Source organism: Channa argus, chromosome 13 (assembly GCF_033026475.1).
Source record: "Channa argus isolate prfri chromosome 13, Channa argus male v1.0, whole genome shotgun sequence".
NCBI lineage: Eukaryota > Metazoa > Chordata > Actinopteri > Anabantiformes > Channidae > Channa > Channa argus.
The window spans coordinates 9,074,294-9,086,245 of NC_090209.1; the positions used below are offsets into that span (position 1 = coordinate 9,074,294).

The following is an 11,952-nucleotide window of genomic DNA, read 5'->3' on the forward strand; positions in this document are numbered from 1 at the left end:
CTGCTTTATCTACACAGACTATTAAAACCTATTTATTAGAATGGAGCTTTAAAAGCTCTGTGGTTGAGATGTATTGAAGCTACAGCTTTCCAGGTGATTTTTATGCCAATAAAATTAGACTTCAATGTCAGAGCAAGAGACACTGCCGGACAGTTCAAGCTATGATTGCAAATGGAGTAGGGGAAGAAAAGGACGCCAAGTGTGTCTCGGGGCCCTCTACACTTAGCTCACCTTCCTGCCTATTTAATGTAGTTGTTTTTTGTCTTCAAAGGCATCCCCCTCCTCTTTTTCCAATGATAATTCAACATGGCTTTGAGTCTGAAAGCTTTCATAGCCTGCCACTACTCATTCTGTATACCTAATCCTCTGTTTGCTTTAAAATGTCTCTTCAGTAGTAGCCTGTAACATATAAACATTTCTATCCGGTACCTCAGATAGAATCAGCTAATGGCCGCAGGTGTTTACATTACAGCAGTTTCTGACAGGGGGGCTTGAAAGGGTCTTGGTTTTAGTAATAACTATACATCTTGCTCTTTTTTTCTCTCTCACTTTCTTTTCCTCCTCTGTCATTGTCTTACGCTCGTTCTCTGGTTCTGGTACCCTTGCTGTAAGGTTGACAAGGTCAAACCCCCTGGTGTTCCTCTGACAAACCCTAGCCCTCAGCTCAGTTTGTGCCCAGAAAGAGGTTAGCAATCCTTGGTAGGACAATAGAAACAGACCCCCCTTTGTTTGGGCCTCCATGGGCCTGATGACAGCCACAGTAAACAGTGGGCACAGGCTGAGGCCAGGCTGGGTGAGCTGTACTGAGGGGCCTTTGACAAGGAGAAGTACAGCAGAAAGGCAGAACTAACACTGTTTAAACCATCCGCTGACAACACCCACAAAAAAAAAAAAAAAAAAAAAAAACAGCCACTATGGCTCTTTGACCTAACAATATTTTGTTAGGTCAGATAACCACTAGCCTGTTTAGACATCCATCAGCATTACTAACTCTTCTACCTTTACATTTAAGACACAAAATGAATAAATTAAAGCATACACTAATAATGCCTGTCTAGTCATTAAAGAGGGTGGTCACTCTAATCCCAGCAGCACCAAGAAAAGTAGCTGCTTAAACAATTTAAGTGCAGAGCTTATATGATACAAATTTTAAACCATTAGCTTTTAAATAATTACATTCACGGTTGTTTCTGTTGTTCTTGATTTCGGCAAGTTTTCCCCTTAAACTTTATTTAGCACAAACTCTGAGTTTGGCCCAGAGCAACCTGAGCGCACTGACAGACTCTTTTCTCAGTGTGTGTGCAAATACACTCACAACACAACAGGTTGGAGCATGACATTACGCCCCAAGGAAGGCCACACAGCAGTGCAGTAAAACATCCCTGGAAGCTTTTTTACGCCCCCAAAACACAAGAAAACAATTTTTATCTCCACGAAATATTGTTATCCTTCTCTACTCACTATGAGTTGGTGTTCTTTTCATCTGCCCGGTTATCTTTATTTAGGTGCCCGAAGGATGTGGTCAGAGGTCAGATTAATATTTATTTCATGTGTTGCCTCAGAGAGCAGCAGGCAGCAGTCTTTTGAAGACCTGTGGATGCTGGGAGATGAATGAGGTTCGGTGGAGGGGGGTCTGACCAAGCAGACCCACAGATGATACAGTAAAACTTTTTTCAGGGTAAACTGAACCTCAAATGAAGCAGTGTGGGGTCCGGTGCAAGGACATGAGAGGGCGGAGGCACATTTTTCCTCTCCCCCACCTCCCTGTCTTGTCTGTCCTGTCCACCCTTGTCTACATTTTTGGCGTAACCGTACTGTGTGCAATGCACAAAGCAGTGGCCTGTTAAAACAGTCTAACCAGGTGGAACTGAGCTATTGCAAATGTTCCCCTTCTGGTGTATCACACTTCCAGGGGCCTCATGAACATATGAGACACAGCTGTGAGACATGAAGAAGAAAGAGAGGGAGTGGATACATGAAACAGCTTTGAAATAGTTCACTTTGTATATACCATTTAGAGTATGGGTTTAATAGCAGTTTAACAAATCTTGATCCACTTATGAACTATCATTTTTCAATACCTAATCATATCAATTCATTTTTGGCATGTTTTAAAATAAAAAAAAATAAAACTGCTCAATATTAACTAAAAAACAGAAAAGATAACAGCAACAGGAAAAATTGTTGATTTCTACTATACATTCGTATTAATATACATAACAAATGTATGTAACAAATTCCTGTGAAGAAATACCTGTACATGTTTTTATTATCTGAATCCTGCACCTTGCAATCCTCCTTGGTATCACTTATTGCCTACTTTTGCCTCTATCCGTTATGTCGTGTCACTGTGTCTCTCTGCAGCCGGATATAGCACTCAGAAACATCAATGCAGAGTGGATCTGATTCATAGCTCTCAACAGTTCTGCCAGGCCCATCAGTTATGGTTGGTGTGACTGTCAGAGATATGGTTTTAGTTAAGCTTCCCATAATGCCCGACTTAGTAGGGCTTATCCATTGCAGGATGTTATCGCTTAGGCACTCTGTCACTTGTGTCATCGGCACACAGTCCAGGCTTGACACTGAGCTGGTCACTTCAGCCAGCCACATGCTTATCAACATCCATTAGTGAGGTGTGAGGGCCTGATAAAGGGCCATGCAGCTATAGGCAGATATAGGCAGATGTGCCATTTAGATTCTTGTCTGTGTATGGGAGGGCTTGACCCTTTGACTCTTGCTCTCATCACTCTTTAACACTGCGTTGGTCTGTCAATCAGAGAGGGCCCTGGCTGATTAGTCAGCTCCTCTTTAGAGGATGCCAGTCTGAGGAACCATTAGAGAAGAGCCTGCATAGCTGGACTGGCCCAGGCCAAAAGCTGATGAGAACCAGAGAAGCAGGACAGCCTGAGGTACAATGTCGGGGAGTGGGGGGCAGGAGGTGAATGTGCTGAACCATGTGGATTGTAAAGGGAGGGCAGCTCTGTTTTCTATTTGTGAGGATTAGGTTGACAGATCTGTATTTAGTTTCTTTGGGCCTCTAGCTGCAGCTAATCCCCCTCACCTGCAACGGGTGCCCCCCCCCCCCCCCCCCCCCCCCCACTTCCAGCCCTGCAGCCCCCTACTCCCCCCCCGTTCCCCCCTCCTGTCCAGCACAAACACTCATCCCGAGAAAAGCACATGACTCATTGCACTCTGTCTCCTCAGGTTAGAGCCTCACACTCGACACAAAACTCTCTTGGGCCAAAGGAACAGCAGGGGTCTTAGGCTTTCAGGAACAGAAGAAAAAGGACCCCCGCAACCTGCTGTCTTCCACAAATTAAGATTTTTTTTCAGCCTGGGTGATGGGTTGTCCCTCATCGCTTAGAGATTGCAATTACTTCGAAATTAAGAACCATTCCTACGGAAGCAGCTTGTCAAAGCGACTCAAGGGAAAGGGGGACCTTTGGTAAAGCTGCACATTGGGAAATATTCAGGGTCAGGTCAGGGGCAAGGACCTCTTCTCTTTAGATCCTGGCTCCCACACACTCTGGCCAGCCCTTCACACTGTGAAAGAAAGACTACAGCGTCTCCACAAACACACACAGCATGCCTGCCAGCTATTCTAAAAGGTGGGGACTCTAAATGACCTAATATTTACAGAATCTAAGCATTAGTCTGTCATATACAGTGATACACTGCAAGATGATGCAACTGAGGGACAGCAACAAGTTTTGAAGAGCTGTTGATGAAGCAATATTTAGGGTTTCCTCAGGACATCATATTTATTTAATGTACTTTTGATGTTTGGTGCTTTAAACAGCTGCATTTAGGCATCAACAGTCTGTTACAATAAACTGAACTGCTGAACAAAGAATAAGCAATATTTGTAGCATCCCACAGAGCCCTAAAACACATGTTGGCTAGCACTGCTAAACACAACCATCATCAAACTTATATTTAAAAATCAGTTCCACATGGCTGACAGATACAATATGTATTTGGTTTCTCTGGGAGTCCAACCACAGCCAATTATTCCCCACCTACACTACTGAAACTACCACACACAAACAGAAATACACACATACAGCAGACACACCTTTGAACAAGAAGCAGCAAGCTCACATAAAGGGTCTCATTACTGAACGTTAATGGGAATTTTTCTGAACAGCGCCAGCGTAGGCCGACTACCTTACATCAATGTGGTGCGACTTGGCCCACACACGTTCCTGGAACTTATTAAGGGGTCCAACGCTGACCTTTATGTTGAAAAGGAACATGACATACAGTCATTTCCAAGGCCAAATGTCTCGCCATCAGAATTTATGTGTCTAAGCTAGTTCTTCTGGTATATCTGTTCTCAACTGTGGCAACCTGTACAAATACAAAAAGGTCAGGATGCTGTATATTGTGTCTTTTATGGCGGTTATGATGTGACATTATCATGAATTGGGTTTTTTTTTTTGCGTGTGTAGAAAGTGTATATTCTTTAAGTAAAGCTAATAGGACTATCATGTTACAAGTAAAGATTTGTGGGATTTGCAGCATCACAAATACCTCCAAGTGCTGTTTGAGACATTCTACAGTTACATTATCAAATATTGAAATTGTATAACGAGTTTTTTCGCGATCGCCTGGAAATTCACGGAATCGTTTAGCTCAGTAAAACCCGCGAGATTTCCACTTTGTTTAAACCTTCAGCGGGAACGTTCAGCAATATGGTGATTAGCTAAGACACTATGGGGTCTCACGGAGCAGAATTCTTTTTAGAAGTTGACAAGCTCCGTGTTCAATTACTGAACAACGCCGAAGCAACGACAGCCTGCCAGCGTGTAGGAGTAGAAGTCAGTCAGTAAGTTCACCATCACCGCTTTAGCTGTGTTGAGCTAGTTAGCGTGTGTTGCTAAAAGCTTATCTTCATCATTACAGCAGCAAAACCCAAGCTTATGCAGCTGGACGTCGTTTAGTTACGTTATCTAACATACGCTTGGTTTCCCCAGGCGCAGTTTAAATGCCATTAGCTAGCTGGAGCTACATCCTGCATTAAAAAGCATTAACCGACATATATGCTAGTATATAATGTCAGCTACATGCTCCTTGGATTTTTAATGGACTAAACAGCGTAACGTTAGAAATGCTTGATTTCACAGCATAATGAGTCACATAGTTATTTCAGTAAACTTTAGTGGAATAGGTAATTTACTACATAAAGCATAAATATTATTTTGGGCGCAGTGATTTCGGTAAATCCACACAATACGTTAATATGTTTCTATTGTAAACTAAATAAATAAGAAAGAAAATTATTTAGTTTTGAGGCATGTCCAAAGCAAATGGGCCACTGCTGATTCCAATGAAGTTCATAGATACTGCAAAGATTATATGCTTTGGTACAGTGGCTGTCCCTTTCGTAATTTTGGAAGTTTTAGACAATCTTAAGCCATTAAACTGTAACATTAATGATTTTTGTTAAATTAACATTAGCATTAGCACATTAATTTGTGAGGTATTTCAAGTTGAGGTGTCAGGTTTCAGAACCACGTTCAGTGTAACATTTAAAGCTATTCACAGATGAATTCTAAATTCACTGTAGACTCATAACTATTTTTTTTTTAGTTAATTTGGCTGAATGTAGCATTATAAGTGTTTTGACTATGTTCTTGTTCTTGTATGTTTTCTTTTCAGCAGGGAAAAAAACAAACAAAGAATAAAGTTGTTCAACAATCATGTTGCCGGCGGTTTTATCTTTTCAGCAGGGATATTTTGACCCGCATTGAAAACGTAATCCTAGGAATAGTAAGCAGTCTGTCCAGAGATAAGGCCCCTGTGCTGGCAGTACCCAACAGATCCAGCTGGGCTAACGTCAGGTAACTTGGCTCAAACACGTTGTACAGTGCATACTTTTATGCAATCCAAGTTTTTGTGATCCTGTGACCTTTAAAATTGAAACACAAGCACCAATATTAAAAAAAAAAAAAAACTAGCGAAAGAAATGAACATTTACCCTCAGTAGTGTTTTTTTTTAATTTATTTATTTATTTTTTTTTTTTTAAGGTGAGACCACACAAGATGATCTGATTACTATTTAGTTTCCTTAAAGAGGAGAGCAAATACACACAAACACATTTGCGCTCTGTCCGAGTTTGTGTAAGCATTTCCATGCACACTGCACGGACGTTGAGGAGGTTAAAAAAAGAAAAAACGTTTAACTTAGGTTAGAGATTAAAGCGGAAATAACTTTCTGTGCTCAATGATGGGGTGATAAGGAATTGAGATGCATCAGCCTATATACACTGACACAAATTTGCAAGGAGCTTTAAAGTGACTAGCCTGCAGAAACCTTGTGCTCAGAACAAAGCAGACTGTCTACTCTTGTTTAGATCAAACCATGCCTCAGCTCAAAGCACATTCTCGCTCAACTCTTTCAAATGGTAGAAACCCACAGATTGAGTGCCAAAGATTTCAAAGAGGAATTAGGATTGTGAGGTACGGAGGAGGCCTTCTGCCTTCTTACAGGTAGCCCTCAGGGTTTGGGGAATTTCAGATGGATTACAGGTGGGAGCTGATTTCCCAAGCTGAAAAAGTAAATGTGGCAAACACCACATGTGCAAATTTCTTCAATAGACTTTCTTCTTTCCTTTTTTTCCTCTTGAATTTCCATACATCTTTCTTTCATTGCCTCCCACTTAAGTTTTGACAGTGAAGTTGGGCTTCAAATGAGTTCAGGAAGTTCTGTCACCACCATTAGAAGTGACTGCCCTTCATCTGTCACAAAATTTGGTAAGGAGATACACAAACCTCTGTCTTTTATTGTTTTATTCATTTTGTTTGATATGCAGGATTTCTGTTCTGACATTGCTTTAGTCGAAAACGGTACAGTTGAATGTGGCTTCACCTGGCTTTCATTTATATTGATTGTCAACATATGCATAAACTCCACAAACAGCAGTAAAATTCAGGCTAAGTATTAGGTGACAAATTGGCAGAGACAGAAAATGTTGAAATAAGCTTTTAAGGATTTGTTTACCACATGGATATCCTAATTAAAAACAATGTCTTTGTTTTAGTTTTTTGCTCCATGCCTTTTTACGTGATGCAAACTGTGATCTGAGCGTGCAGAACATAATCGTGTGTGTGTGTGTGTGCACGCGTCTTTGTTTGAAGTGATGAATATTCAGGATATTAAAAACAAAATGTCATTTCTTTTTGTTTTAAGCTCAAATTCTCAAGGTTCTCTCAGTCATCTACACACTTGTGCAGAGCAACTCATATGCTACAAAAAGGTTATCTTTTCAACATCAGTACATATTTTAAATAAAATAAATTGATACAAATCATGATCCTGATATTGTAAGTTTGTTTTGGAAATATCTTTTGTTTCTCTTGCTAAATGTGCTCTCATGAAGATCTGGATATTGTTTCTACAGGGACATCTATTATAATAATACACAGCTGTTTGGGTCACAAAACACTGTTGATGTTATAGTAGATGATATCTCCTGCATGTTGAAGATTTCACGCAGATCACTTCACGTGGTGAGTGTGTACATCTATGTTGATGTGGGGTTCAGTTTATACACATGAATACAGAAAATAGACGCCAAAGAACCGTTGCAGCAAGGTTGGTTTGTTTCAGTATGCTTTTCTATTAATGATTCAGGTCACACATATAAAATGTATTAATTTGGTGCACTGTTTTAAACATTTTGTTCTGATTTATTTCACTGGAAAAGAACTGATTACATTCACACATCAAATTCAGTTAAGATTGAATTCAAAAAGACATTCAGATTTATGTATGGACCTGTATTAATATGCACATGCACTGTCACTGTTATGTGTCACCAGTTAGCCACGTCCAAGGGATTAATCTCAGGTGATCTGCGCTACATAGAGGAGGACGGCACTAGAATTAACTGCCATTCTAGTTCAACTGTAAGTCCTAAAACTATTGACAAACATGACCTGGGTTCCTGTAAAACATCAACTTGTAAATACTGCTAAGATACTGGTGCCAGTCCTGAGCCTGGACAAAAATGGGAGGGTTGTGGCAGGAAGGGGATCCAGTGTTTAAAATAAAAATAAAAATCAATGTGCTGAACACATTCTGCTGTGGGGACCCCTGAAGGAACAAGCCTAAAGCCGTTGATTTTCGATTAGTCTGTACTGACCATAGATGTGGATGTGTGCCCATCTTGTGATAGATGGGCTGCTTGCCAAGTGATGGCCAGTATTAGCTCTTTTATTCTTAGCTAGCTAACAATAAAAGGTGTATATGAGCAAGAAAGGTTTGTTATGGCTGGTAAATATGTAATATGATGACCTTCCTAATTGTGTGTCGTTTGTCACTGGCTGGGCTATATACTGTTATGACCGGTGTCTCATAGAGTAAATTGGTAATATATTAATAGTCGTAATAACAAAAATTGACTCTTAAGTAAAAACAAACCGCTGTATGTCGAAATAACATTTTGGCTGTGTTCTGTTTTAGGCTGTTCCAGTTTCATCAAACATTGGTGGGATTAGAAGTATCCTTTGTAGGGTGTAGCACGTTTACCTATTATAAAAGCATGTGTTTTCGCTTTTGTCACCTTTGGACACATTTGGTAGTGTCATATTGTAGGCTGTTTTTTTCCCTGACTGTGTTCAGATATTGTATCATCTGCAAAGTTTGTGTTGATAGTTGAGAAGGATGCAACGTTCCAGAGACTGCTGGATGCTGAGTTCTGCACAAAGCTCTCTCCCTGCATCATAATCACGGTGTGGTTTATAATGTTGTCCATTCTCATAAAAGAACAGTATCAGTGTCCTGCATTATATCACAGGTGTGTCTCTGTGGATCAGGGTAAAGGCGTGCCAGATGTGAACAGCAGGTTGATGGTGAGAAAGCTTTGGGACACGCTGCACATTCCCGTCTTTGCTCTGGTCGATGCTGACCCTCATGGTACGCGTCATCCGAGTCCAAACTAGCTTTACCCCTCACACATAATTTGCATAGTTCCACATTTAACAACACTTTTCATCTCTGCACACACACAACATAAGATTGCATGTCCCACTAACCCAGCAGATGTTTGCACCTGTCTGGTGCGTCATATTCCAAGCCTGGCTATTATTTCCGCTGGGATGGTTCCTGTTCATTTGGTCTCTATGCCCCTGACCCTTTTCCCATTACATGGCGAGACACATATGTAATGCTTTACTTTGTTCTAAGCTTAGTTACACATCTCTGAGGATAATTGCTCTGGTATGTTCGTGATTGCAACATGTCTCTGTCTCTCCCTCTGATTTTCTCAGGCATTGAGATCATGTGTATTTACAAGTACGGATCCGTGGTGAGTCCCACTATGCTAGTTATCCCTGTACTATATATTATCCGAAGTGGCCTTTTCAGCATCTCTCTGTTAGCGGTGTGTAATTACAGCTCTTTAAGTAAAAAAAAAAAGGCAAATTATCCATCACACGGTATTTGGGATGACATCGTATGGAGTGAATATGTTGATTGAATGTGTGGCCATGTCTTTGATGTCTACAATGTTTGCTTAATTATCCTTGTGGTCATTACCTTCATTGTGAACATGTGCTTGGGCATAACCACATTATGTTGGTACCATGCTAAATCTCTGTTACTTTTAGATATACTATGCTTATATGCCTGTTTGTTTGTGTGTGTGTGTGTGTGTGTGTGTGTGCGTGTGCTTGTGCCTTTGTGACTGGGCATGTGTTTGTGTCTACATGGGTTTTTCCACAGGCCATGTCATTTGAGGCCCACAGCTTGACCGTCCCCAGCGTTATGTGGCTGGGCCTCCTCCCCTCTGACATCCAGAGGTTTGGACTCAACATTCCCTACTTCCTACTTCCTCCTCCTGCCTCTAATTGGGATTATATTCTGGGGACATTTAGATTGTTTGTTTTGGTTTCTGTTGCCGTTGCCCTCATTTTTTTTCCCTCTTTGACGAACTGCCTCTGAGAGCATGTTGACTTTTAAGTATATGTCCCCTTGAACAAATTTAGGGCCAAATGGCCTTTGACATACATTTAATTGTAGTCTGTAGTCTATTGAAATTTGGAGTAAACCTACTTTATGAATGCATCCATCATAAGTGGTGGCTTGGATAATTTAAAGAAATTTTATAGGTCAAGTGTTTGAAAAGTGCCATTTCATTCTTCAGGTTGCGGGTTCCTGAAGACACTCTGATCCCTCTCACCAAGAGAGATGAAAGCAAACTCAACAGTCTCCTCAAAAGGCCCTACTTCCCCAGCCAACCTGACTGGCAGAAAGAGGTGAGTGTTAAAAAGAGAAGAGAAAGGAAAAATGCTTGAATCACAAGAAAGGGCGGAAGCTACATAGGAAGTGCATTATTACAACTTTATTTTACTCCATATACTATCGATCTATCTCCTCTGACTCAGATGGATACATGTGGGTTCTATCATTTAGCTTATGGTTTTGAAGGGTGGATATCACACCAGTAAATAATATAATGGTGTGTTTGCATAGACCCTAATAGCTGTTGTGGGCCAGTTTGGGGACAAAATGTTTGTTGTTTTAATTTATTTTATGCAGTTTTAACAATATGCTCTTGTGACAAATGGATGAATATATGTGTTTGTTAAAGGGCTTTCAGCTTGCTGGTACTAAGGATACAGGCTATAGCCACTCTAGTGCGGTCTCTGTTGTAGAAAAACACTCCTGATCATTTATGTTTGTTTGTACAGTTTCTTCTTACATACTCATTAAAATGGTGTTTTGATCATGCTGTAGGTGGAACTGATGCGGCAGTCAAAGGTCAAGGCTGAACTACAGTCGTTGGCAGCTATATCTCCTGATTTTCTTACCAGTGTCTACTTACCCAACAAGCTACGGTATGGAGGCTGGGTATGAGCACTTTGCTGCCACCTAGTGTGTTGAAAGGTCTACTGCCAGAGCTGGTTCCAAAACAAATTAATTGTCTTCTGTGCAACTGTCCTACCTAATTTTGGGGAAGGGAATAAAAATAATTTGGGTTTATTTGGTTTGTTTCCAGTATTTGATTTGTGTTTGCATACTGATGCTAAAAGTGTCAAATCATTAAAATACTTGTATTTGTCCAATCAGTGCAGATTTTGCTGTTTACAATTTTGTTGGCGTTGGCTTTGACCTCTTGCAAATTCATCTGTGAATGGTTATTTCTTCAGCATTGTTGAACATGTCAAAAAAGCCTATTAAAGGAGAGTTTTGCCTCACCTCTATTACTTAGTGTTTGCTCAGGGGGGATTTGTACGTAAAGCACCTTGATTATTTCTGTTGTCAGCCCAAACATTAAGAAAATTTAGTTTAGTTTAAAGTTTAATTGTCTAAAATATTTATATAGAGAATATAAAGTTGTCAGTTTACATAGTTCTAAAGAAGAGGGGTCCCTTAAGGAAAATGGGAACCACTTTTTTAGATTGTACATTCAGATTATGTGCAACAAATCAAAGATCATGTAGTTTGTTTGTACAATCAGTGCTCCAGCAGGTGGACACAGTGGACATTAAATGAGGAAATATTTAATGAAAGAATAAGGAAAAGTATGATGTTCATCATAAAGGCAGAAGCACAGATTACAGACCACATAGTTCTGTGCTGAAAAAAAAGTGCTGATGGTGTACGGTGAGCAGCTTTTTGACCATTTAGATAAATGGTGTGATCTCAGTATACTTCTTTCTTCTTTTCCTTTCGGCTGCTCCCTTTCAGGTGTTGGCACAGCGAATCGTGCCTCCATCTAACCCTGTCCTCTGCATCCTCTTCTCTCAGACCAACTAACTTCATGTCCTCTCTCACTACATCCATAAATCTCCTCTTTGGTCTTCCTCTAGACCTCCTGCCTGGCAGCTCCAACCTCAGCATCCTTCTACCGATATATTCACAGTCTCTCCTCTAAAACATGTCCAAATCACCTCACCACTATCCGGCCTCTCTGACTTTATCTCCAAAACATCTAACATGAGCTG

The 11,952-nt window shown here is 40.5% G+C and overlaps 1 protein-coding gene across 2 annotated transcripts; it reads left to right on the forward strand.

The window, feature by feature from the left end:
- Positions 1–4,505: 4,505 nt before the first annotated feature.
- spo11 (SPO11 initiator of meiotic double stranded breaks) lies at positions 4,506–10,968 on the forward strand. 2 transcript variants are annotated; one of them, XM_067527492.1, is made up of 13 exons: positions 4,506–4,828; positions 5,730–5,843; positions 6,668–6,756; positions 7,193–7,259; positions 7,404–7,512; positions 7,825–7,911; positions 8,468–8,504; positions 8,627–8,736; positions 8,821–8,920; positions 9,274–9,311; positions 9,728–9,804; positions 10,149–10,260; positions 10,742–10,968. In XM_067527492.1, exons 1-13 carry the CDS (start codon positions 4,716–4,718, stop codon positions 10,859–10,861), a joined length of 1,173 nt encoding a protein of 390 aa, XP_067383593.1. In that variant the 5' UTR covers positions 4,506–4,715; the 3' UTR covers positions 10,862–10,968. The 2 variants fall into 2 exon arrangements, with proteins under 2 accessions (XP_067383593.1, XP_067383594.1); XM_067527493.1 differs by having other exon boundaries at positions 5,733–5,843.
- The last annotated feature ends 984 nt before the right edge of the window (positions 10,969–11,952 follow it).

Excerpts from the sequence above, each read along its gene's own strand:
- spo11 (XM_067527492.1), top strand. The coding sequence starts at position 4,716 with ATGGGGTCTCACGGAGCAGAATTCTTTTTAGAAGTTGACAAGCTCCGT. Across the intron at positions 7,513-7,824 it reads CACGCAGATCACTTCACGTG|TTAGCCACGTCCAAGGGATT; the intron begins GTGAGTGTGTAC and ends ATGTGTCACCAG. Across the intron at positions 8,505-8,626 it reads AAACATTGGTGGGATTAGAA|ATATTGTATCATCTGCAAAG; the intron begins GTATCCTTTGTA and ends GACTGTGTTCAG.